Source organism: Lissotriton vulgaris, chromosome 10, assembly GCF_964263255.1.
Source record: "Lissotriton vulgaris chromosome 10, aLisVul1.2, whole genome shotgun sequence".
Taxonomy (NCBI): domain Eukaryota; kingdom Metazoa; phylum Chordata; class Amphibia; order Caudata; family Salamandridae; genus Lissotriton; species Lissotriton vulgaris.
In genome coordinates, this window is record NC_141698.1 from 630,987,852 (window position 1) to 631,014,248 (window position 26,397).

The following is a 26,397-nucleotide window of genomic DNA, read 5'->3' on the forward strand; positions in this document are numbered from 1 at the left end:
AACCTTAGCAGCATGGAATACTGTATAAGGTTCTTGGCAACATACGTTCAAAAGGCTCCTTCATCAATCTGGACAGCACCACATTCAATTCCCATGAAGGCGAAGGAAGCCGGACAGGAGGGAACACTTTCTTCAAGCCTTCCAAAAAGTCCTTGATCACAGGGATCTGGAAGAAGGAAGCCTGTGAAGGGCATTTCCTGTAGGCAGTCAGTGCTGCTAGATGAACCTTAATGGAATGGAAATTAAGGCCAGACTGCGCCAAATGTAGAAGATACAGAAGGATGACATCTTCCTTACATGTCGTTGGATCATAGTTCTTGGACTTGCACCAGATGCAGAATCTCTTCCACTTGTAAGCATTGGAAGTCTTAGTGGAGGGTCGCTTAGCCTCCTTCAGTATGTCCATACAATCCTCTGGTAGATTCAAATGGCCATATTGCACTATCTCAGGAGCCATGCTGCCAAACTCAAAGACGAGAGGTTGGGGTGCACCATCTGCCCCCCGAACTTCGTGAGACGGTCCGGCCGGCACGGCATCCGTATGTGAGGAAGGAGAGACCGGTGAAGCAGGTCCATGAACCACCACTGCCTGGGCCATTCCGGGGCGATCAGGATCATCCGCGCCCTGGACTGGACAGCTTGATGAGAACCTCCGGAATCAGGGGAATGGGTGGAAAAGCATACAGAAAGCTGTTCGACCAGTTGATCCATAGCGCATTCCCCAGCGTCCCCTTCTGGTAGTACCTGGAGGCGAAGTCTCGGCATTTGCTGTTTTCGGCTGTGGCGAACAGATCTACGTCTGGAGTCCCCCACCTTGCGAAGACTTCTCCTAGTACTTCGTTGTTTATGACCCATTCGTGGTTTTCCTGAATCAGTCTGCTCAGTGCGTCCGCCTGAACATTCTGCACACCTGGTAGATGGGTAGCCGTTATCGTCAGTCCTCTGGCCAGAAGCCAGCGCCAGATCGCCTGCGCCTCCTGAGAGAGAGTGCGTGATCTCGAGCCCCCCTGCTTGTTGAGGTAATACATCGTGGTCGTATTGTCCGTCTGTACAAGCAGAGAGTTGGTCTGGAAAGACGGATGAAAGGCCTTCAGCGCCAAGTGAACAGCTCTGAGTTCCAGGAAATTGAAGTGATACGTGGACTCAGTCGGGGACCACATTCCTTGTATCTGTAAGTCTCCGGAGTGTGCCCCCAGCCATGGAGATACGCATCCATCACGATAGTCTGCGTGGGAATGTCCTTGTGGAAGGGAAACCCCCTGAGAAGATTCTCTGCTGAATACCACCACTTCAGAGACTGAAGAGCATGCAGAGACAGTTGTATCTTGTCGTCCCAAGACCCTTTCCTCTGATCCCACTGATCCTCCAAGCACTCCTGCAATGGTCTTATGTGGAGCTGTGCGTGTGGCGTGCGGAAGATACAAGAGGCCATCGACCCCAGTAGATAAGACACCGTCCTCACTGTTGTAGATGGAGCGGTCATAAGAGCCTGAGCCTTCCGAAGGAGTGATAATCGTCTCTCCTCCGAAGGAGACACGTTTGCTGACAGCGTATTGATGGAGGCTCCCAAGTACTGTATGCACTGGACCGGAGTCGTGACAGACTTGGACATGTTGATGTGCAACCCCAGCTTGTTCAAGAGAACGCACGCCTTCTGGAAGTGCACTTGAGCTTTCGAGAATGAGGAGGCCTTGATCAACCAATCGTCCAGGTACGGGTAGACGAACACCTTGTTCTTCCTCAGGTATGCAGCTACCACTGCTATGCACTTCAAGAATGTTCTGGGCGCAGACTTCAGCCCGAATGGCAGTACTGTGTACTAATAATGATTGGCACCGACTTGGAATCGCAACAACAGCATGCAAAATTTCTCTCTGCGAATCCACTTGTTTGCTTGTCGCAAATCCAGATTGGGCCTGAACTCGTTCTTGTCCTTCTTGCGAACTAGAAATAACCGCAAGTACAGACCTCTTCCCTTTTGAGGTAGAGGTACGTCTTCTATCGCCCTTTTCCTTAATAGGATGTCGGCCTCTGCCTGGAGCTCTCGCAGCTGAAACTGCGAGCTCACCTGCGGAATAGCTGGAGGCGGGCTGGTGAACCGAAGACTATATCCATTGCAAACAATATTCAGCACCCACTTGTCCTGAGTAATTTTTCTTCACTCTGCCAGAAAAAACTTGAACGCTTCCCCCCACCGGAGTGGGTAACAGATGCAGGGGAAGTAACCGCTCAGGGCCTAGACCCGGCCGGCATTTGTTCGCCGCTGCGGACTGCTGGCCGCCTCTGCCCTTCTGGCGCTTCTGGAAGGGCCTCCGGAACTGCTGCTGCTGTTGTTGCTGCTGTCCCGAAGCCTGTCCTCACCCTCTGCCCTGCGCCCCGAACCGTCTCTGGAAAGGGCGGTAGGCCTTCTTCTCCTTGGGCTTCTCCAACCAGACAGCCATCAGGGTCTCGGCCTTCGCTTTCATTCGGCCCATCTCGTCGTCCGCATGCTTGCCAAACAGGGTTTCCCACGAGAAAGGCAGGTTGGCCACCCTTTGTTGAGCCTTTGGCTTGAGACACGTAAGTCGAAGCCAAGCGTGGCGCCGTTGGTTGACACCATGGCAGTACCCATGCGCCGCCAGAAGGGACACATCAGCAGCCGCGCTGATGAGTTGGTTCGACACCAACATCCACTCATTCAGGATCTCCTGAAAGTCTTCTTTCTTCTCTCGAGGAAGGAGCTCAGCGAATTGCTGGAGGGACTCCCATAGGGCTCGATCGTATCGCCCTAGCAAAGCTGCGGCACTGGCCGCCTTCATTGTGGTAGACGCTGTCCCACAGACCTTCCTGTCATCAGGAGGCACTGTAGACAACGGGGTGGTGGCATGCTGCTTCCTAGCTCCCGTCACTATGACCGAGTCCGGTGTCGGATCCATCCTAAGAAAAGCCGGGTCAGAATCCGGAGCCCGGTACTTCTTGAGGAGCCTGGAGGGGCCGCCTTCGTCACCGCCGGAGTGAGAAACAACTCCTCAGCGGGCTCCACCAATCCTGGTACTAGAGGCAGCAACGGTCGAGACAGGTGCGTCTCGAAAATCACGGACGTCGTGGGCGTAGGCACCATCACCGTGATGCCCAACTTGGCAGCACCCCTCAGAAGAACATCTAGGAATGAGACTTTGTCGTCTACAGGCGACACCCTCGTCCCCGGAGATTCCGACAAAGTCGGCGAGTATTCCCTGGTCCCAGAAGAGTTTGTGTGGGATCTGGATCTCCCCCTCCTGTGGCGTCGTCTTGATCTTGTCGACGACCGGTGACGACTCCGCGATCTCCCCCTCCGGTCGGAGCGAGAACGCAATCTCCTCGGCTTCGGACGCTCCACAGGCCTCACAGGAGCAGGCGACTTCGGACGCTCCACAGGCCTCACAGGAGAAGGCGACTGCGGGCTGACCGGGCGCCTCGGTTGAGGAGTCCCCTTAGGCGGCATCGGGTACCGTGGAAGTGAAGCTGTCCTCGGCGGAACCACAGGCAGTCCAGAAGAAGGAAGCAGAGGATGAGAATGAGGAGGGGGCGGTGGTGGAAGCGAAGGCGGAGTGGGAGTCCGGGGGGAGGGTCCATGGGCAATAGAGGAGGAGGTGAAGGCGTCCTCGGCTTAGGGGGTGTATATACCTTGGAGTACACAGAGCCCTGTGACTCCCTTTTCTTCTTAGGCGGAGGCGATGGGGAGGCAGAGCCTATCGGCGCACGTCGCTCTGGGTCCAAGCGGAACTCCTGGCGCCAGAACTCCTTCTGCACCTCTTTGGCGTCGAAGAACGCCGTCTCGACGGCGAACGTCGTTCTCTCGATGTCGTACGCCCTCTTCTCGACAGCGAACGCCTTCGTCTCGACGGCTAACGTCTGCGTCTCGACGGCTAACGTCTGCGTCTCGATGGCTAACGCCTCCGTCTCGATGGCTAACGCCTCCCTCTCGACGGCTAAAGCCTCCTCGACGGCTAACGCCTCCGTCTCGACGGCTAACGCGCCTCCTCGATGGCTAACGCCTCCTCGACGAGCGTCTCCTCAATGATGAACGTCTGCGAGACTTCGACGTCCTCCTCGACGTCAAGGATCCTCTCAACGCCAACCTCTTCCTCTTCGCTGACGGCGAACGGCGGTGTCGCCTTGACGGCGAGCGCTGATGCCGGGCCGCCTCTCGGCGTCGATGACTCGACGCCGCCGACTATGAAGATACCGTCAACGGCGATCTCGACGGCGGTCTAGTCAGTTCCCTCGACGCCGAAAGTCAACGTCGCCTCGACTCAGAGCCCTGGGGAGACGGGGAACAGACTGCTGTCATCCCTCCCTCGACGCCGTCGTTGGTGCTATCAACACCGGCGGAGAACAGGGAAGTTTGCTAGTCTTCCTGCACCTGGGGGGCCCCCCAGAGGCCTCAGCATGGGCAGACCCAGACCCACCTTGTGCCTTCAGTCTTCTATCTTCCAGGCCTTGGAGCCTGATCTTCATCCTCTCTCTCAGGGTCCTGCTGGAGAGGTTCTGGCAAATGTCACACTCCTCCGGGACATGAGATGAGGGAAAGCAGATGATGCACACCTCATGTGGGTCCGTCTTGGCTTCTTCCTCGAACACTCTGGACATTTGTCAAACAAAGCAGGCATTGTGACAAATAAAAGAGTGTTCAAATACACACACAAGGAAGAAAGCACCAAAGTACTTCAAATGAAAGCACTCAAACACTTGAAAAGTGAAAAAATCTAATGAAAACCCTAGAAAGGGAGAGCTCAATGGTCCAGGGTCCTGCTTGCAGGAGCCGGAAAAAAGAACTGAAAGTAAAAGGGACCTGCTGTGCATTCTGGGATACTGAGAGAATACTGGAAAGTTCTCTTAAGGCACAGTATCCTGTTCTGAGCCACATAATGACAGCCTATGGGGCTTGTCTGTCCACTCCTTTCACTCTATCATTCCAGAGGCTTTTTCTAGTAGGGGGAGGTTTTTCTCTGTGGAGAACACTAGACAGGCTGTGCTGTTTGTGGGTTTTTGGTGGAATTTCTAGTTGAAGTACTGGACAGTGTAGCCTGTGGATATAGGCTGCATTATCTGTCTTTAAATTCTCTCTTAAGTGTCTGTGCAGGTCTGCATTTTTTGACGACTTAAGAGATTATTTTTGATTGCTCCGGGGTCCACGCACATGGGCGGGACTATTCACTAGATTATGACTATACACAGAGATCCTCTAATACAGAACACAGTCAATTGTAGGATCACATCAGTATTAATTCACTATTGCAATAAGGTAAAAAGTCCTGTGATTAGCCAGTGGTGAAGAGATCATTCATATGCGGACAAGCACATTACAGAGGCAAGTAGCAGTGAGGTCTCAACATTTCGGTCTCTGTTTTAAGTACTATGTGAGACCATCCTCAGGATATTGCTTAGAGTAAATTTAACCCCAATGTTTTGATAACACATTAATATAGAGGCTGTGAAATTTCACCAGCAACCAAGAATCTGTGTCAATAAATTTCACAGTATGCAGTGAATCGGACATACAAAAAGCCACCAAACCACAAAATTCTTACAAAGAACTCAACACAATGTTACTTTAAACTCTACCAAATGTTTGATATAAACAGATAAGTAATTTAAGACTACAGTTCTGCAGCGTTCGTGGCTAAACCACCATCTGCATAACAAGAGCGAAGGAGAAACTTTCTTAGGTGGCAGCGCTGGAAGAGAAACAAGGTCAGATTCTGGACCAGTATAAGGCAACTGACATCTCATATTTCTTCATAACGCACAAGTTACTTACCTTCGGTAACAATATATCTGTAAAAAACAATAGTTAGTATTAGATACCTTACCTTAGAATATCCCCAGGCGTCAGACTGGATACGGAAAATTTTACGTAGCAGTACCCCTGCTCGTCGGTAGGCGTAGTCTGCGGCTCCGCGTCAGTCGTCGGCGCCTAATGACGTCGGGGTACTTAGACGCCGCCCTCGCGTGCTGACGTCCGTTCTTATACATAGCTTTTCCGTGCCTGAAACGCAGAGCAATGGTAAAAACCAACACTGGTGCCATGAAACTAGGGCCCGGAAAGGGCATGACCTTAACCCTAGATATCGGTTCACAGAACGGGGAGGATGTGTGGGGCGGTAAGGAATCTAATACTAACTACTGTTTCTTACAGATATATTGTCACCGAAGCATCTGAAAGAAACAGGTTAGTATTAGATTCCTTACCTTAGAATAGATACCCCAGCAATACCAACCCCGGTGGTGGGTCTGCGAACCAATGATCACACCACAAAGTCTTGGAGAATGGAACGGCCGATAAAATCCATCTCTCCGGACTTGGCTGTCCAGGCAGTAGTGTCTTGCAAACGTGTGCAGCGAGGCACACGTAGCTGCCTGACAGATGTCCTGCAAGGGGACTCCCCGACCCAGGGCAGTAGTTGCCGCCGTGGCCCGAGTGGAATGGGCCCTCAGCCCAACAGGAGGCTCCTTTTTAGCCAAAGAGTAGCATACTTTGATGCACAACACGACCCACAGAGAGATGGTTCGCTTGTGCACCGCCCGACCTTTCTTAGCGCCCACGTAACCAACAAAAAGTTGGTCATCCACCCGGAACTGGCGTGTGCGATCCAAATAGAATGAGAGCGCACGTTTTGGGTCCAGACGGTGGAGCCTCTATTCTTCTTTCGAGGGATGCGGAGGCGGAAAGAAGGTGGGCAAGGTGATGGACTCCCCGATGTGGAAGGCCGTAACTACCTTGGGCAGGAAAGAGGGTCGCGTCTGCAACACAACTTTGTCCGGATGGACAGAAAGGAAAGGAGGTTTAGAGGAAAGAGCCTGGAGCTCACTCACCCTCCTGGCAGAGGTGATGGCAACCAGGAATGCAGTCTTCAGAGTAAGGAGACGAAGAGGACAGTTATGACGTGACTCGAAAGGAGCGCACATCAGCTAAGTGAGAACAAGGTTCAAGTCCCACTGAGGCATCACGAAAGGAACAGGAGGAAACATATGAGTGATGCCCTTCAAAAACCTATTTACAACTGGGGACTTGAACAAAAAGGGCAGATCAGGGAGCCTCAAGAAGGCGTAATTAGCAGAGAGGTAGCCCTTGATAGGGCACAGAGCAGAGCCGTGCTGGGCAAGAGAGAGAAGAAAGAGGGGCAGAAAGGGGATCCACAGCCTTTGCTGTGCATCATGCCACAAATTTGTTCCACCTGCAGGCGTATACCGATTTTGTGGAGGGACACCTGGCTGCCAGAATCACATTACAGACTTCAGGAGGCAAGTCAAATGGCCTCAACTCCCGCCGTTCAATCTCCACTCATGTAAGTGGAGACTGGACAGGTTCGGGTGGAGGACCGTCCCCTGCTGCTGCGACAGAAGGTCTTTCTGAAGAGGCAGACGAATCGGGGGATCAACAGACATGCTGAGTAGCTCGGGATACCAGTATCTTTGTGCCCAGTCCGGAGCCACAAGGACAACTTGGTCCCGGTCGCGTCTGATGATCTTCAGCACTCTGGGCCGAAGTGGTATAGGCGGAAAGGCGTACAACAGACCGCAGCTCCACTTGCGACGAAAAGCGTCACCGAGCGAGTGCCGCCTTGGAAATTCTAACGTGCAGCACTGATGACATTGTGCGTTCTCTTCTGTGGCGAATAGATCTAACCAAGGCTCTCCCCACTGCTGAAAGAAGCCTTGCGCCACGTCCGAGTTCAGACGCCATTCGTGATCCATCATGCACCGACGGCTGAGTTTGTCCGCCCTGGCATTCAGGGAACCTGCCAGGTGTTGAACCACCAGGGTCACGCCCTGATGTTCCAGCCATTGCCAGAGGCGCAGAGCCTCCTGGCATCGGGTCCACGACCCCTCCCCTCCCTGTTTGTTGCAGTTCCACATGGCGGTGGTGTTGTCCGTGAACACCTGCACTACACTCCCCCGGACAGAGGGGAGGAATGCTTTCAGTGCATGCCGGATCGCCCGCAGCTCCAGAAGGTTGATGTGGAGCCGGGACTCCGCCGGAGACCAGAGGCCTCTGATCTCCGGCTCTCCCATGTGGCCCCCCAGGCCTGGAGGGACGCGTCCGTCACAACTACGTGCTCCGGTTGGGGTAGGGAGAGGGATCTGCCACTGACCCAATCGCGGTGCGTGAGCCACCACTGCAACAGTCTTGCAGTGCCCTCCGAGATCAAGACATTATCGGACAAGTTGCCCTGATGCTGGGCCCACTGAAACTTCAGGTCCCACTGCAGAACCCGCATCCGCCACCGGCGTGATGTACCAGAAGGATGCAGGAGGCCATCAGCCCCAGAAGCCGCAGCATCAACCTGACCGAGACTCAGGTTAACGGCTGAAAGATCGGAATCAGAGCCTGAATATCCCAAACCCGCTGTTCGGGAGGATAAACCCGAAACTGCCCCGAGTCTAGAACCGCTCCGATGAAGAGGAGCTTCTGAGAGGGACACAGGTGCGACTTCGGCACATTGATGGAGAACCCCAGCAGGTGCAGGAGGTCGGCCGTAGTCTGGAGGTGGCTGACGACTGTCTGGGGCGAACCCGCCTTCAACAACCAGTCGTCGAGGTAGGGGAAGACTGAAACCCCTAACCTGCGACCACTGCCATCACTTTCGTGAACACCCGTGGGGCGCTGGTAAGGCCGAAGGGGAGCACGGTAAACTGAAAGTGCTCGTGGCCTACCGTGAACCGCAGGTAACGCCGGTGGGCCGGCAGGACGGGGATGTGAAAGTAAGCGTCCTGCAAGTCCAACGCTACCATCCAGTCTCCTGGGTCCAGGGCAGCTAAGACCAGAGCCAAAGTCATCATCTTGAACTTCTTCTTCCGGAGGAAGCCTTTGACTTTACGCAGGTCCAAGATGGGGCGTAGGCCCCCTTTGTCCTTCTTGGGAACCAGAAAGTAGTGGGAGTAACAACCACACCATACATCTGGCCCAGGAACGCGCTCGATGGCCCCCTTTGCCAAGAGGGCCTTAACTTTCTCTCGCAGAAGATTCAAGTGATCCCCCGACACGCGGTGGCACTGCGGTGGCATGGCTGGATGGGTCGCAAAAAACACAGTTGATGGACAGAATGCAGAACAATGTCTAAATCCATTGTTAATTTGCACTCCACACCACCCTAGGTCAGACACTGGCTATACGCAAATCAGCATAGAATCAAAGAGAGAGTAGATCTGCCCCGTATTTTATCAGGTATAGGCTCAGTTAGAGTCCAAAATCTTCAAAAGTCACCCATTTTAGCGCTCACCAATTGGTCAAGACCATGTTTACTAAAGACAGAGGCATTTTATAGAAAAAATATATCATTTTTATTCTTAATTAATTCATATAGTTTTATATCTGACAGTTATACAAAATCGTTTTTTTGAAAATTTTCATGATAATAAGGTAAAAACATATATATGTATACACAACCCATAAGATCTGCCTCACATCCTACCCCGGGGGGCCCCTCACTTTGTGATGTATTAGATGCAAATCAGCATAGACCCTGTGCCTCATGGGAACAGTCCAGCCCGAACTACCAAGCCATGTCTTTCCTAGACCGAAATCAAGCATCCAAGGACCGGTTTCTGGCTATCAGCCTTCTTCAGCCTGGATAGCTTGACTCTAGTGATGTGGAGAGCCTGGGACTCACGTCTGAGCATACACAGCCCACTCGGGGTGAAAATTGCAAAAAACACAGTTGATGGACAGAATGCAAAACAATGTCTTACATTCATCCCAGTACAAAGATCTGGGCCTAAATCCATCGTTATTTTGCACTCCACACCACCCTAGGTCAGACACTGGCTATATGCAAATCAGCCTAGATTTGGTGGTTTTTGCATTTGTCACCCCGAGTGGGATGGGTATGCTCAGACGTGAGTCCCATGCTCTCCACACCACTGGATTCAAGCAAGCCGGGCTGAAGACGGCTGGAATGCCGGAAACCGGCCCTCGGAAGCTTGTTTCCGGTCCAGGGAAGGCATGGCTTGGCAGTTCGGGCTGGACTTTTCCCATGAGGCACAGGGTCAGACTGATTTGCATATGGCCATGTCTGAACTGGGGTGGTGTGGAGTGCAAAAAAACGATGGATTTAGGCCCATATCTCTGTACTGGGGTGAATGTATGACATTGTTCAGCATTCTGTCCATCAACTGTGGTTTTTACATGGCTGGAGGGGTCGCCTCGAAGGGGAGGGAGTAGCCCCTTCGGACGATTTGCAGCACCCACCTGTCCGAAGGGATGTTGCGCCAGTGAAGGAGGTGATGGCCAACCCTGCCCCCCACAGGCATCATGTGGGCCTGAAAGCTCGGACTAGGAAGGCTTTGAGGCGGATGCTGCGAGGGTGGATGTGGACTGGCCTCCCCGTTGTCCCTGGGCACCGCCACAGCAGTTACCACGTCCGCCACCGCGCTGGATGTTAGTCTGCGGACTGTGGCTGGCAGGACATGTGGGGGCGCCCTTTCCTTGGCCACGAAAAGAGAGAAAGGCCGCAGGTTGCTGGCGCGGGCCGACAGGCCCAAGGACTTGGCCGTAGCCCTGGAGTCCTTAAAGGGTTTAAGCGCACTGTCTGTCTTGTCGCCAAAGAGGCGACGGCCATCAAACGGCATGTCCATAAGTGTGTTTTGGACATCAGCCGAAAAGTTGGCGGACCTCAACCAGGCGTGGCGACGAATCGCCGTCGTTGCCATCGTTCTACCTAGCGAGTCCGTTGTATCCAGTCCACACCGGATTGAATACTGTGCCGCATCTCGACCCTCCGCAAGGGCTTGGGCGAGTTTAGTCCGGGCCTCCTCTGGACATGTTGGCAGCACGGCCGCGACAGTGTCCCACAGAGAGTGGGTATAATGGCCCAAGAGGCACGCGGTGTTAACGGACCGCAACCCCAAACTTAGTGAGGAGAACATCTTCTTGCCATACTATTCGTACCTATTGGATTACCGATCGGGGGGAGTCGTCGGGAATGCGGTCTGGGAGTTAGAGGCCTGTATGACCAGTCTCTCAGGGGTGGGGTGGGTGGACAGGAAGCAAGGGTCGCCCGGAGCCTGGCGGTGGCGTCTGGCCACGTTCCTATCTACATTGGGACCTGTAGCGGGCCTGGACCAGGTGCCCAAAAGAACGTCAGATAAGGCCTCATTAAACGGCAGCAGAGGCTCCAAGAAGCTTGCCTGCGATTTAAGGACCTCAGTGAGGAGATCAGTCCTCACGGCGAGTTCAAGGGATAAGGCCTTGGCCGCCCGCGTCAACACCAAACTATAGGCAGCCCCCTCCTCCGTAGACACGGTAGGAGGGAAGACAAAACCAGTGTCTGGCGAAGTGTCCAGACCACTGGATTCCCCTAGCTCACCTGCCCAGTCCTGATAAGGCTAGCACTCACGTGCCAGGGGTCCTCAGACCTCTCCCAATCCTCCTCGCCACCCATCCCCTGATACTGAGGTTCAAAGGATGGGGCCGGGTCATCGAAGTAAAAATCTCCTAGCGGCGTCAAATACGACCCGAATTGAGGGTAGGACCAGGGACGACATCGTCCTGGGACGGCGCCAGAGGCGACACCCTGGGGGCCGGAGCCGGCGAGGTCGTAAGGTCGACCGGCGACGACCCGGATCCGGAACCGGATCCAGTGGGACCCTGCAGCGTCGGGACCGAAGTCGCCTACAGCGCCAGGGCCGAAGCACCCGAGGGTGCCAGGGCCGAAGCACCCGGCCCGCTTGGAGACCAAGTCGGGCCGCTTGGCACGAAGGCACCGGGGAACCCGACGGAGGAGTGAGCGACCTAATGGCCATGAGGAAGGCCTCGATCTCCTCCGGCGTCGCTTTCTGCCCAGGGACCGGCGGGTATGGAGCAGGCCGCTACGCCTGCGGCTCCGGCGGAGCCGCGTGGGCGGTGTCGCCAGAACCCCCGGCCGTGTCGCGCAAGCGTCCGGGGGAGTCAGAAGAGTGATGACGCCTCTTCGACTTCTTGTGCCTCTTACCTGAGGACTCGGAGCCCAAGGAATGGTGACGACTCCCGGAGCTATGATGACTCTGGCCCCGCGACCGGTCCCTCGACCTCCTTCCGGACCGGGACCTCGAACGGCGCGGGGCCGACTGCCGGAGCTCGATGCTCTTGCGGGACCGCTCCCGCCTAGCCTTCGACGTCAAGGCCCGGCAGTCGGGGCACGACTTGTCATCGTGGTCGGGCCCCAGGCAATGAAGAAACCGGCGATGGGGGTCAGTAACCAACATCAGTCGGCTACCGTCGACGCAGGGTTTGAACCGGGCATCCCTACCGGCACAGTCTGATTCGTTCGACTCGAAAAACAGATCAAAAAGATCCAAAAAGTTTAGTCAAAAATTGACTAAAGGGTACCACTTTCTCTGGACCTGCGCTTGCTGGCGCGGAAAAAAGAGGAACTGACGTCAGCACGCAAGGGCGGCGTCTAAGTACTCCAACGACGTCATCCCGGCGCCGACGACGGACGCGGAGCCGCAGACGACGCCTACCGACGCGCAGGGGTACTGCTACGCAAAATTTTCCGGATCCAGTCTGACGCCTGGGGATATTCTAAGGTAAGGAATATAATACTAACCTGTTTCTTTCAGATAATTTTGCTCATTAAATTGGTGGACAAAATCATACCACTCATCAAAATTATTTTTATCTGAGCCACTGTCAAAAAAGATTGTGATAAGCCTGGACCCTACTGTGTGGTAATGGCAAAGTATCAGAATCGTTATCGAATGACTGCGATCAGATGGAATAAGGGTGCTGCCTCAGTTGAGGTCATGATTTGCCTGACAGATTGCAAATCCTCCTCCACTAACACCAGCGTTGATTCAAAGGAAACCAACATAGCGGATGGCCCCAGAATCGAAGATGGCACCGGATCCGGAGCTGAAGTCAAGGTGGGTTAAAGGGGCACAGCCAGTGGACCCACTGGTAGACGTCTCACTGGAGGACACGGAGGATCATTTGGGCGATAGAGGGAACCTTTAAAGTGCTAACTATGCACAGAATTGCCTCTTTATATGCCTCCACATGCTGAGACGTCCCCAATGGACTTGGAAACTAGAGGGTGCATCAGGACAAGACTCTGGATCGGCTCTAATTAAGATTAGGAAGTGAGACAGGGTGGTGAGTTGACATCACACCCTCTCTGGAATTTGAAAATGGCAGAAAGTGGAATATTCCTGCTTGATTTTTTTATGCTTCTTCTTACATGTGGGATTCATCTGGGCACAGTTATCAGAGGCCCTGGAATTGTGCTCTGACCCAAGGCATCAAAATCATACTTCGTGAGGGTCTGTCACAGACATGTTTGCAACAGTTCCTACATGACTTGAACCCTGTTGTCGTTTTTTTGTGTGGGAGGGTGGGGCAGGGAATTCTCCCTTGCACATTGGTAGAACTTTCCTGAAAGATGCCTAGAAAAGAACAAGAACCAGCTCCGGATCCATGAGTTAAGGCGCAGAAAGACCACGAACTGACATCGGAGTGCATGGGTGGCGCTTAAATGTGGCTCCACTAGCCACTTGAGAAGCTAAGCGACATCTGTGCAATACTATCTGCTGGCATGCAGGCATACTGTTTTAAAGTTTCCAGATCCAGTCGGACGCTAGGATAAATAGTCACAAGGCGAGGAATTTGTGATTAGAAGTATACATCAGATATCCAATTCCCTTCTATCCGGTTTCTTTGATAGTCAACAATTATTGTGAAATCTGAACTTCCTCAAACTTAAACAACAGCCATTAATATCCAAGGGATTGTACACCATGTAATGCCATCTTACTCAATGATTGTGGCTGAAAATCAAGACAAGGACTGTTATCCTCTTTAAAGAACCTCTTCAGACCAACTGTCTTCATGACGTTTCAGTTAACTTTTGTTCAACTAGATGGTATGAATGTGTGAAAAAAATCTTTAACCATGCATTGGAAAATATTAACAAATGAAATAAACAGCTACATAATACGAACTTCACAGGCTACATAAGCATGAGTATTCGAAGAGACAGTGGAAGCATTATTTCAGAGTAAATCAAGGTTTTCACACATGAGAATATTGAATTAACAAAACAACCGCGTTAAGAAAACCAAAAGTAACTTTGATGTTATCAGTCAAATTGAAAATATATGATTTTCCGTTTTGCTTTTCCATTTGCATTTTCTTTGCAATTATATGAATCAATCCCAATCTAGATTGCTTGTTTTCATCTGATTCACCATTCAAAGATGGCGCCATGGTCGAGTGCTTGCTAACGTTTTTTTTCTAGCACAATTTCTGTGTTTATACAAGTCGCCTATATCCAGCACATTGTTTACTCACTAAACACAGTTAAGGAGGTTCTGATAAGTTCCACAAGTCTGTTTAAAAATCCTGTGCTTTCAGTTATTTTTTAGTTCAATTAAACACTGATGTAAAAAAAAAAACCTACAAGTGATATTAAATTGGTCGCCCCTTAGCACGCCTTGCTGCCCAAAATAAAGGACAGAACATGTGTTACCACAGAAAAAGCATGTTACCCCTGTAAGTAGGTCCAAAACAACATTGTCATTAGTGACGCCGGAAAAGTCAAAGTATAGATTAGACACTTAATTCTATAACTTTTGCCTTGTACCAGCTACAGACCCATTCAATCACTTATTATTATAATGAATAACCTTTACCGTGACTGAATGCGATGGAGGCCAATTTGCATTAGATCTCCAACAACTGCACGGCCTAGATCTCGAGCAACTGCCCAGCCTGTCACTGGCCAGGAATAGGTGTGAAAACTGTTCCCTGAGTGGAAACAATGGGCACAGAGTGGGCCAGTGTTTTCTTCCCTTGGCAGGAAGACCAGCTGAGGTGTGTTGAGGAACGTATTTATAAAGGGGCCTGTCCTGTCACAATCAAATATTAGGTGGCACTTGGAAAGCTCCAATTTTTTTCTCCATAGTAACAGTGGCATCAAATTCAGTTGAAGAAAATGTATGCCCAGAACTGTTTTTGAGTGACCACAGACGACGGGACTGCTCATTACATAGGCCAAAACTCTGGGTTGGCACACAGGCTGTGAACTAGATGACAAGGGTTCCCCCATCTTGGATTTTAGAAAGGAGGGTTTGTGAGATTGTTTGCAGTAAGACAAACACAAATTGCTGAAAGTGGGTAGGGCTGCCTCTGGTAACATTTTCGCCATTGGTCATGTACTGCCCAGGAGACTTCCACACTCACAGGGTGGTTAACCCTACAAATGCAAAAACAATGTGCAACATTCCGTCCATCACCTTGTCAGTTTTGCTGTTTGTCCATGTGGGAAGGGTATGCCCAGACGTGGGTCCCGTGCTCACTACGCCACTGGAGTCAAGCTATCCTGGGGATGACGGCGGATAGCCAGAAATCGGTCCTAGGATGCTTTATTCCGGTCCAGGGTAGACATGGCTTGGCAGTTCAGGCTGGACTGTTCCCATGAGGCACAGGGCCAAGACTGATTTGCATATGGCCATGTCTGAACTGGGGTGGCGTGGCGAGCAAAATAACGATGCATTAAACCCAGATCTGTGACTAGGGGTGAGTGTTTTGCCAATCTGCAACATTCCGTCCATCACCTTGTGTGTTTTGGTTAACCCTACAAAGCAGGATTCTCACTCAGCCTTCAACAGAACACCTTCTTGACCTGCGGAAGATAAGAAGAGGACTGGACCTGCTGCCTGTAATCTGAGAGGAGCCCTGAAGAACAGGAACTGCTCCCTCTTGTACCGATCGTAGGCAAGAATTCCTGTGGTTCTTTAGGCCACAGACGAATGTCTGGAAACTCTGAAAAGGTTTCCGTCTACAGCTTCAGGTGGACCTTTGGGAAAAAGTCTACAACTGGCAGTTACATAGCGACCAACTGAATTTCAGCTTTGTCCTGGTCAAGGCTCCTAGCAGCTCCAAAAATCCGACTACGCTCCTTTCTGTTTTGTGTCTTAGAAACTTTTCAGCAAGAAATTGCTAAAGATTTATTGCTCCTTCAGGAGCAACTTGCTTCAAGTTTTCGGCCTTAGGTTTCACTGTGGCAGCTACAATTGTAGCAGCAGCCCACTCAAGCAGGACTCTTGTTCTCGAAAATAGCACTGTCCCTTTCTCTGTTTGGGCTTTAAAAAAAATATATACCTTCTCTGACTTCCAGACTTCTAACGGGACCAATCCACTAGTATCCGAACCAGTGGCGTAACACAGGCCCCCGCAGCCCCGCGGTGCAGGGGGCCCCCGAGCTGCAAGGGCCCCCATCAGCACAGTACTCTGGTCTGACAGCTCATGATAAAATCCATAGCGGGGGCCCCTCCCTGCACCCTGCAAGGGGGCCCTCTAAAATTTCCTTACGCCACTGATCCGAACAAGGCTCCAATGTGGTTAGCCTCAAGTTGTGCCTGGGTCAGACACTACTGCTTCCATAGATATAATTGGCTCTGTGTGATTTTTGATGCCATTTTCCATTCCATCTAGAAAAATGAATATCTCCGATATACCTTACTAGATTTTTGTCATTTTGTTCTTATTCTACAGATTGTTCTCTTTAAAAAATAAAAAAAATTGGTTGTGGTACTTTAATGTGTTTTATGTGACCTGTCCTAAAGTGTATACACTGCCTTTGTTTTAAGCCTGAGTGCTGTGAGACCTGTTACCAGGGATTAATCACATGCTTATTTTAATGTGTGTGACATTCAGCAGGTTGTGGCGTTATCCTTTGAGGTGGACTTGGGCAACCCAAATACCAATCCCCATTTCTAAAAGGAATATTATATGGGTATGACATTACTTACTGTGACATTACTTTCTATGATTTCACTGTGAATTAAATATGCTAATTAGTACCTACATTATTTTTCTTAGGACTTGTGCACTGGAATTCCACCAGGAGTAATTTGAGTGTTTTATTGGTTTGTAGGTGCATTTGCCTTATCAGGTTCTTTAAGCAAGTCCTCCCACACTTGGTCTACTATTCGCATTTTAGGAGGTTGTTTCAACAGAAATGATCTTGCAGAGACAGTCTGGGTGCAAACTCTTGTGTCTTTTGTAGCTGTATTGCAGAAGATCTAGGCGTACTAGAGAAAACATCTGTACTGTGCCTTGCATATGGGTCAGAAATGGCTGCTGCTGTTAATGAAGTTCGAATGCTTCCATCCATTGTCTGCACTTTACACCGATTGCCTTTCATTGCCATTCTTTTTGGTTACGTTCTAGGTATTGTTTTTCAGTAAGGATTTGAAAGGCACTGTCCCTTGAAACATCTCAGGTGGAAGATTCAAGGTCCTTCCTTCTTGCACCATTTGCTCTTTTTTATGAATTTATCAGAGTTGATGAATTATTCCCAGCTTTTGTTGATCAAATGAGATAAGCATGCTTTGCAATGTCTGGCACGTAGCTCAAGAGTTTCTACCAGCATTGTAGCTCAAACTGTGTAAAAGTGCAGTCTAATTAGTGAGCTATCGATAGATTGCGGAATCTGAAGCAGGGATTTCCACAGTTTCCTCTGCGTTCCCCCCATCTCTAAGGTGTTCCGCATTGGAGATATCACTCAATCTGCTTGCCACTTTGGAGGCAGGGTGCTGTCCTATGTCAGGTGAAAAGAGATTTTTATTTTACAGTGGGACATAGGACAGCACCCTGCCTCCAAAGTGGCAAGCAGATCGAGTGATATCTCTTGGTATCGCTTCTGTTTTCTGGATGACATCTCTATTTGAGGTTTCCAAAAGTGTGACGTAGCGAGGGTTAAGCCCATATAGGTGAAGGTTGGTACCCTTTCAACTGGTTCTCTCCCAATGAATAACTATGGATTTCAAATTTTGAGGTCTCCATTTCATGATTTTACACTTCCCTTTTTGAGCATGATGCTATTTGCTTAGCAGAAATTGTCAACGTGAAAGTGTAATTTCTTTTTTATGGCATTTGAGTAAGTGATAGAGGTACTGAACTAGAGGAAGATGGAAACAGATGATATGAATTTTCGTTGAATACACAAAGTTTTATGAGTTTATGCAGTAGATTATTTATGCATTTGTTGAAACAAAAACGTAACCAAGAGACACTTTTGTTTACCCCACATTTAATGGAGAATTTTTGAGTCAGATGGTCATTTAGGACACATCTCCCTTGTGTGGTCGTATCTTTAAAGAGTATAATAAGTGAGATGAGGAGAGTGTTTAATGTTGTGTTTTCTAGATCTGATTAGAGAGATTATCGATGAGGCAAAAGCGGATTATAATTTCAGAAATGTTTTGTTTATTTCAGTAACCAGTGTTAGATTATGAAGGCTTGTTCAATACAGAGCCCGGCTCTTCATTCTCCTTAATACACAACGTATTATACCTTTGTCATCTTTCTCTCATTTATACATTTCAGAATTATACAGGTGAAGATCTTGGCATTAGTGTTGGTCTGTATGAATTTTTATCAGCAGACTTTCATATTCTTGTAGTTTGGTAAGATGGTGTTGAGCCATGAGTACAGGAACAGAGCAAGTTTCTATACAGTGATGGAAGAGTTTCTATGATTTGTGTCCATCATTCTGGGACACATTAACATTTAGTTTAGGAGGAGGCGTGATCCTGGGGCTTTATCATTTTTCAAGTTTAAAACTGCTGCCTTGATCTAGTTGAAGAAGAACCAGCTCTTGATTTCTTTTTTGCTATCCTCCATGCGAGTAGTCTCTGAGACAGGCCCTTTCCTGTCTCTTGAGATCATGTTGGGTCAAATGCTTGTAAAAATGACAAAAGGCATGTCACTCACCTCTGCAGCCTGGCTTATGAGTGGAACTAAGGACATCTGGCTGAAAAGCACATCTATTCATTTTATGACCGAGGACAGGCCCACTAAAACCAAGTCAATATATCATGTGAAATTACCCAACACATATTCTTTTAGTCTGAAATGTTGTGGAATCATTTTGTCAATGAAAATCCACGCAATGCTGTAATGGTATGGAAGAAATTTTATGCACGATTACTCCTACTCTAAGGAGATGAAGGTGCAAGACACTCAGTGTTCCACTGCTGTGTTAATTAGCACAGTATCATGCAACCTGATAAAGAAGAAGTTTATGCCTAAATGGGGGCCCAGGCTGTGGAGGAGGCCCAAATTCAATAAAAGCATGATGTGCCACTCGTATTAATTCAGAGCTCATAGCGTACTAACAGATGCTCCGTATAACAGAAAAGTGATCTAACACAAAATATTAAAATCTATGAAAGTTAGGTACCTCGGGAGTGCATTATACAGTTGTCATAAAACAATTAGAATCTGTCTCTCATGAACCAAGTAACTGATAATGGAGTTGCAATATCAAATTCTAGCATACCTTTGAGCATGAGGTCTCAGTCCTACAGAGGAAATATCTGCTGCAAACAAGGGTCTGTTTAACTGGCCATTAACAGAATATGGCCCACATTGCTCTTTGGGAACCAAAGCAAATCTTTCATTTGTTTGTGCCACAGAGAACCGTTCATTTCCTTGAGGCATAAGAAATCTTTCACTTCCTTGTGGCATAGCAGTCTGATTATTTCCAGGGTAGGGCGGAGGGGGTCTGCTGAAAAGTTCATTCTGTCGAATTAGATTCTCATGCTGCCAAGCTGGCGGAGGGCCTGTCTGTGGAGAGGTGGTTGGATCCTCTAACCCCCTTTCTTGACGGCCAGCATTTTTGTTTTGCTGTTGCAGCAGGAGACGCTCACGCAACTTCTGTCGCTGGAAAAACAAAAAGAGCAATTATGAGTAGCTAATACAGTAAAAAAAAAGATGACTGATATTGGTGAAGCCAAAATGAAGTAACATTACTTAAATGTCAGGTTCTAATAACAGATGCTTAAAAAAAGAACCATTCCTTAAATTCTTTTTGAACCACAAACATTAAAAGTAATGTAACCCAATACTTTAACAACTGACAATGAAACAAGCAAACCTAAAACGTTTGCGTCAATAGCTTTACATTGGCATATTCATCATTCATTTCATGTTAAATCTTTTTTACTCTGCAAGTACTACAATTTAAGACTACACCACCATATTTAAAAGTGGGTGAAGTAAATATTGAGGATGTGAAGCCAAGAGGAAAAAGAAGGCTTTTCAACTAGGCTAGAAAAGGGAAACGCTCATCAAGCATTTTAAGGTTGAGTTCCAGTCCTGTGGTGCTGTTTTTAAAAGGAGTCTTGTTCTGGTGCATAAGGGGTACAAATGAAGGAAAATGTTACATTTGTTCATGCCTTGTAGTGCTGTAGATTCACATGCTGTGCACAATCCTGCTATCTAGTCTTCGGCTCAGCCGTGTGCAAATTGTTTTTGTTTGAAGAATGTGTGGGGACTCCACCTATTGTAGGTAATGCACATGGCCATTGGTCCCTAAGTAGATTGAGGGCGAAGATGTAGATGAAGCATAGAGAAACAGAAGAGATGACCATGCAAAATGAAAAATTAAGTTAAGAGTATCTGCAACGGACCCCAAAGGGCCAGATAGGGGAATGGGCACATGAGAATCTACAGCACTACATACTATGAACAGATGCTTACAGGGTAAGTAACAATTTAAGTTCATGGCACGTATAGCTGTAGATACACTTGCTGTGCATAGACTGTAAAACAGTCCTCCCCCAAAGCGGTGGCTTAGCGGTAGGACCTTGCAAAAGACCGAAACAGTGAGAGTAAGACAGCCTGGCCAACTCTAGCTTGTTGTCTGGCCTGGACATCCACACAGCAATGTTTAGTAAATGTACAAGAAGTGGAGCAAGGAGCTGCTTTACAGATGTCAGCCAGAGGTATATTCCCTAAGAAACCCATACAAGCCCCATTCTTACGAGTGCAATGGGGTCTGGGAGAGACAGGTAGGGAGCTTTAGCATAACGAGCAGTATCTGGTTTGGAAATAGCATGCCCCTTGAGAGGCTTGGAGTAGGACATGGAGAGTTGTTGCGTCTTACGAAACGGTTTTGTTCAATCCACATAATACATTAATGCCCTTTTGACGTCCAGGGAATGCAAGGCACTTTCACTACAGACTATGGATGTGAAAAGAAAACTGGGAACTCAATTGTTTGATTGAGATGAAAACTGGAAAACACCTTGGGGAGAAATGTGAGGTTGGATCGGAGGGCCACCCTATCATGATAAACCTGGAGAATGGCTTCTCTGAGTTTGTGCTTCACTGACTCACCTAGGAGAAGTAATGGCTGCAAGGAAGGCTACCTCCCATGAACGAAACTGAAGAGGGCAAGAGTAAAAGGGTTCAAAAGGAGGGTCTACGAACCTAGCTAGGGTGATGTTAATATTTCACACTGAAGCAGGAAGCGTCCAGGCGGGATAACCTGCTTAAGCCCTTACTTGAAGGATTAATGACTGGTACTCTGAATAGCGAAGTGTGCTGCCTATTCAGTAGGTAATCAGCTAAATGCAATTGAATGGAGGTGTAGGCAAAGCCTAACTCTGAAGCTGAAGGAAGTAATAGACAATGTCTTGTACCGACGGTGTGAGACGAGTGATCTGTTTTGGAAGGCAATAGTGTACAAAACATTTCCATTAGGCCACACTGCAGGCCCTGGTAGTAGGCCTACTTGATTATAAAATAATGGACATACATTCCTCTGGTAGGTTAAGATAAGCAGGATAAGACCTCAGGAGCCAGATCGCAAGACTGAGATGCTGAAGACTGAGGTACTGAAGAGTTTCGTAGTTTTGCAAGAGAAGGTCTGGCCTGTTGGGAAGCTTCTTCTGAGGAACTAGAGAGAAGTCCAGTCGACTGGAGTATCAAGACTGGTGTGCCCAGTTCTGGGCTACTAGGATGAGGGTAAGATATGTCTGCTTCTGCTTGCGAACTATGAACAGTAGGAGAAGGATGGGCAGAAAAGTGACCAGTTCATACATAGTTCTTTGCCCATGGATTGCGGTTATGGTAACCTAGCGCAGAGGTTTGGTCATTTTCTGTATTGTCCGTGCCAACAAAAACAACTTTGTTGTCAATAAGTGGAAGGAATGCTTGAAGAGTAAGCTGAATAGCCAACAATTCTAGGTGGTTGATGTGGAAGCCCTCTAGTGCGAGCGACCACAAGCCCTAGATTGTGTGATCTTGCAGATGTGCTCCACATCTGGTGAGCAAGGCGTCCAAGGTGATGGTCTCCTGTTGAAACGGGGTCTAGAAAGGGCTGTCCCTGCAATAGGTTGTTGACGTGCCACCACTGCAGAGAACAATGTGTACGGCCCCAAATCAACACTAGATCCCCCCATAGATCCTCTGCCCGAGACCACTGTGCCGCTAGGCACTGCTGTAACGGACGCATGTATAATCTTGCAAGGGAAACTATTGCAAAGCAGGACGCCATCATGCCTAACAAACACATTACTCTCCGGATCATTACTTGACGATCAGGCTGAAAAAGAGAAAGCAGATTTTGAAAAGCACTGAGCCAGGCAAGGCTTGAGTAAGCCTTCCCCACTCTTGAGTTTAGAGTAGCCCCAAGGAAAGGGTGTACTTGGAGGGGCTGAAGGTGAGATGTTGCTATATTTAACGTGAAGCCCAACTTGTGAAGAAGGTATGTAGATGTCTGCGTGTGCGCACAACTTTGCTGGGGTGTGGCACTTTTGATCAGTCCGTCGTCGCAGTAAGGGATCATGTGGCTGCCCCCCTCCCCACCAAAGTCTAGCAGCTACCATGGCTAGACCCTTGAAGCCACATGTTCGAAACTTTGAAATAGAGAGTTCCTAATTGTGATTTCCTGCAATCACAATTAGGAAATCACTATTTAAAATGTATAAAACTCTTGAGTTTAATTTGAATCCCACTGCATCGCAAATAGACCCACCTCATGAATATTAATGAGGTAGGTCTCAGTTTGCTACCCATTGGGAATCGCTAAAATCACAGATATGGTGACCTGCTGAGGTCAGCAGACCTCCATGCCTATCAGTGCTTTTAAATAAAACAAACTTTTTGTAAACGGAGCCCATTTTCTTGAAGGAAAACGGGATGTGTTAAAAGAAAAAAATGTAAGGTTTATTTTTATTTTTTAAGATTAGGCAGTGGTATGCTGCCTGCTGTTGAAAAACTTCTTCTACGGGGCCTGGCCAACTAAGACGGCACAAGGGCTTTGCGGTAGCGGCTACAATATGTTGGAGTATTCTGGGTTGTGGACGCAATTGTAGGCATGACAGAGACGCTGCGAGACCCCCATTTGCGAAGATGCCAGTGGATTCTAAATGAGGCAGAGACTATCTGCGGTGGTGAACAGGCCTCGCAATACTTTCCTTAAGCCATGCAGTTTGGGAATCGGTGCCAACAGTCCGGTGAGTGCAGCGCAGGAGACTGGTGATTAATCTGAGTCGGTGGTGCAGTAGCAGATAATTGGGGGCCATAGGGGCCGTCGCAACTGAGACTGGTTTGCGAGCGGAGAGCAGATTCAGTTGCTGCCGGGTTGGAGGAAAGGAGTCAGCAGAGATGGCAAGCCTGTCGTGGTGGGGGCTGGTCCACCGACCCAGGAGCTGAAACGACGGTGACGCAGTGAGGGCCAAGCCAGAGACCCATAGTACAGCGGGAACAAGCAAAAGCAGAAAGGGATGCCTGGAGGGGGAACGGGCCTGGAGGCAGATGCCCACCCCCTGACTCTAAGATGGCGGAGTAGAGCGCTGCAGGCCGACCAGAGTCCTAGAGATTTAGCGACATCAATACAATAGAGCAAATAGAGCTGGTGGGCACATGGGGAATAAGTTGATTGGTGGTGTGGCGAAAGCCCTGAGGTGGGATTGGTTCCCCTTAGTTTGCAGGGACTTTAGGACAACGATATAATTCCTTCAGCAGCTCAGGCTGCCTCCCCGCATATCAAGCTATTAGAGGGGTGAGAACCCCCCCAACCAGGAAGAGCAATGTAATTTAGGCCTAATTACATATGGGTGAGGGATAGTGGATTGTAGGAGGAAACATCAGAAATGTCCGACAGACATTCTGGAAATTTTGATATCAAGGCCAGAGGAAGCCAAATCAGAGATACAGTGTGAGGCCAGGGAAAGGGATCCGGCGACCTCCCTCTCCTGGGGCTGACAAGTTAAGCAACACATGATGACAATCTGATTAAATCTCTGCAGCCTCTATGCCACTTAAGAAGACTCAACAAAATAGGTTTTCTCGCTATTTTGTCCCGGTGGAACCACGTGACACCCTCTCGGGACCCCACAAGGAAGGCACAATGGCACTAACAAAAGAGGATCTCCTGACATCCCTAAAAAATTTTAAGTGTGAATTTACAGAGGAGTTGAGGGCAAATGGGACAGCATGCCTGGAGTCACTTAAATCAGACATTAATAGCGGTCTGACAGCTCTCCAGTAAGATGTTGATTCAGTTGGCACCAGGGTATTAGATACAGAGTCCAAGACGCAGGAGCAGGAGCAACGCACGGGTCGAGCGCAAGACACCTCAAGCCTCGTGGAAGCACAGCTTTTTGCATCCATACTTTAATGTGAAGATTTGGAAAACAGATCCCGAAAAGATATTTGCATCCGTAACCTGGCAGAAGGGGCAGAGGGACCAGATTTGGAGGCCCTTGGGGGCTGGGCAACTCAAACCACAAAGTGAAAATTGGTAGACTGCACAGGGTTGGCCTATTGCAAGATGCTGGAAAGAAACGCCCTAGGGATATACTGGTTAAACTCCATTCTTTCAAGGTGAAGGATGCTGTCCTTCAAGCTGCACGTAGAGTGGAGGAGGTCAAACAGCGCTAGTATGAATGAGCACAGGCACACGAAGATGGTAATGCATCCAACATCTTGAGTAATTCAAAGTCATTCATAACGCTAGTTCCTTTACACGCTAGTTCCTTTACACAAACAGTCTTCAATTACCTTCTTAGCTGAAACTGCTTGCTTCCAAAGGCAGAGGAAGAAGGTAGTAATTAGACACAAAAACTATGTTGTTTCTTCTGTGTGACTTAGGCAGTGATAACTTTGTACGCAGAAACCTTGTTTCTTGAAAACTTTACAGCATGACTTGACTAGGACTGACTGGTGTGCTTCTTGTCTAGGGCTGTCTGGTTTTCTAGACACTGGTGGGGCTACTTTACGTGAATGTTGAGTTTCTTTCTTCAGATACTTGTTGCTTGTTCCACAAAATTTGCAGGATACTCCCAGCTCCTGTATCCCATCCTCGTCGCCAAGAATAATGTAGTATTTTAGTCATACATACATGAAGAGATGTAGCCGAGGCAGATGAGGTAGAGTTGAGAAGTAGGTTTATTAAGCCATAAGTAGATTTACAAGAAGTATTATGCTGGAACAAGCAGCCCCACCAGGAGCAGCCTCTTAGCTACTCAGCCCATACTCCAACTGTCAAACCTCAAACCAGTCACCCAAGCATTCCATCCATGTCAATCACACTCACATTCTAACCTGGAACACTCACACTGGCTGAGTAGCTAGATGCAGAGAAGTGCAGTAATATAAACACTAAACTCAGAACACTACACACTCCTTACAGGGGGCGACCTGCTCCCTATTCCAGGACATTCCTCCGGTCACGTTAACATGTTGCCTGCAATTCTGCCCTATCATTGATAAGCTATGACAGGAGCACATTCGATACCTCTGGAGCTATCCTTTCTGCCTAGCTTTTGAACGACATAAGTCCCATCATGTTACAGATCTCCAGGAAGCAACAAAGGTTTTGGGATTGTCGGACACTTTGGAGCAGAGAGTCGAGGGAGGAGAGGTAGGCTCCTCTGACCCCTCGCCAGCAGCATCGGATAAAAGACAATGGCAGACCCAAAGGTAACCAAAATCACAGAGGAAGCGCTGAAGCTACAGCTATTGAGCCTCATTGGGATTCCAGGGGTGCTCATATAGAATCGTTGCATGACTGGAACTATAGCATCTTTACCATGCGGTGATTGAGGATGGACATTATGCCCATGATTGGTCGGAAATTGCTATGAGATCCTCAGCACATGATCAAAACTATTTTCTGTGTTACCTCACACATGCTTTTTGACTATACTATATACTCCGAACTTCACATGTGAACATTGAATTGCCTAAGCTGACTTTGACCATTATGCCTGAGGAGGGTTATTACACTACTATAATGTTATACATGTAGAAAAGTTATGTTTTCAGGGGTGTGGAATTTAGTAAAATATCTGCCTGTCCATTGGGCAGGTTGGTTTATAAATCTACTTGTCTTGTAAAAAAAATCCACTTGTCCCTTTTGTGCCATGTAATGCGGCGACAAATCATGGCAGCAATCTCATTATACAATCTCATTATATAAGAGAGCTGATTAAGCCTCTCTGGTTATGCCAGAGCTCATACCATAGTAGGGTTTGAATACTAGCCATTCCCTTATGTTGCAATGTTCCCGCAGATCTACATACAGGGGCTAAAGGTAGCGTTAAGGAATAGTTCCAGGATTGGAATGTCCTATTAAGTACGTGCAAATCTACTACATT

General features: G+C 48.7%; 1 protein-coding gene across 2 annotated transcripts in view; it reads right to left on the reverse strand.

Moving 5' to 3' along the window:
• The window catches only part of KMT2C (lysine methyltransferase 2C), a 1,555,522-nt gene that overhangs the window by 627,762 nt on the left and 901,363 nt on the right, over positions 1 to 26,397 (reverse strand). For both annotated transcript variants that reach the window (XM_086941472.1, XM_086941471.1), the window contains one exon: positions 19,287 to 19,669. In XM_086941472.1, the coding sequence (XP_086797598.1) occupies positions 19,287 to 19,669 (383 nt within the window). The remainder of the gene's footprint in view (positions 1 to 19,286; positions 19,670 to 26,397) is intronic.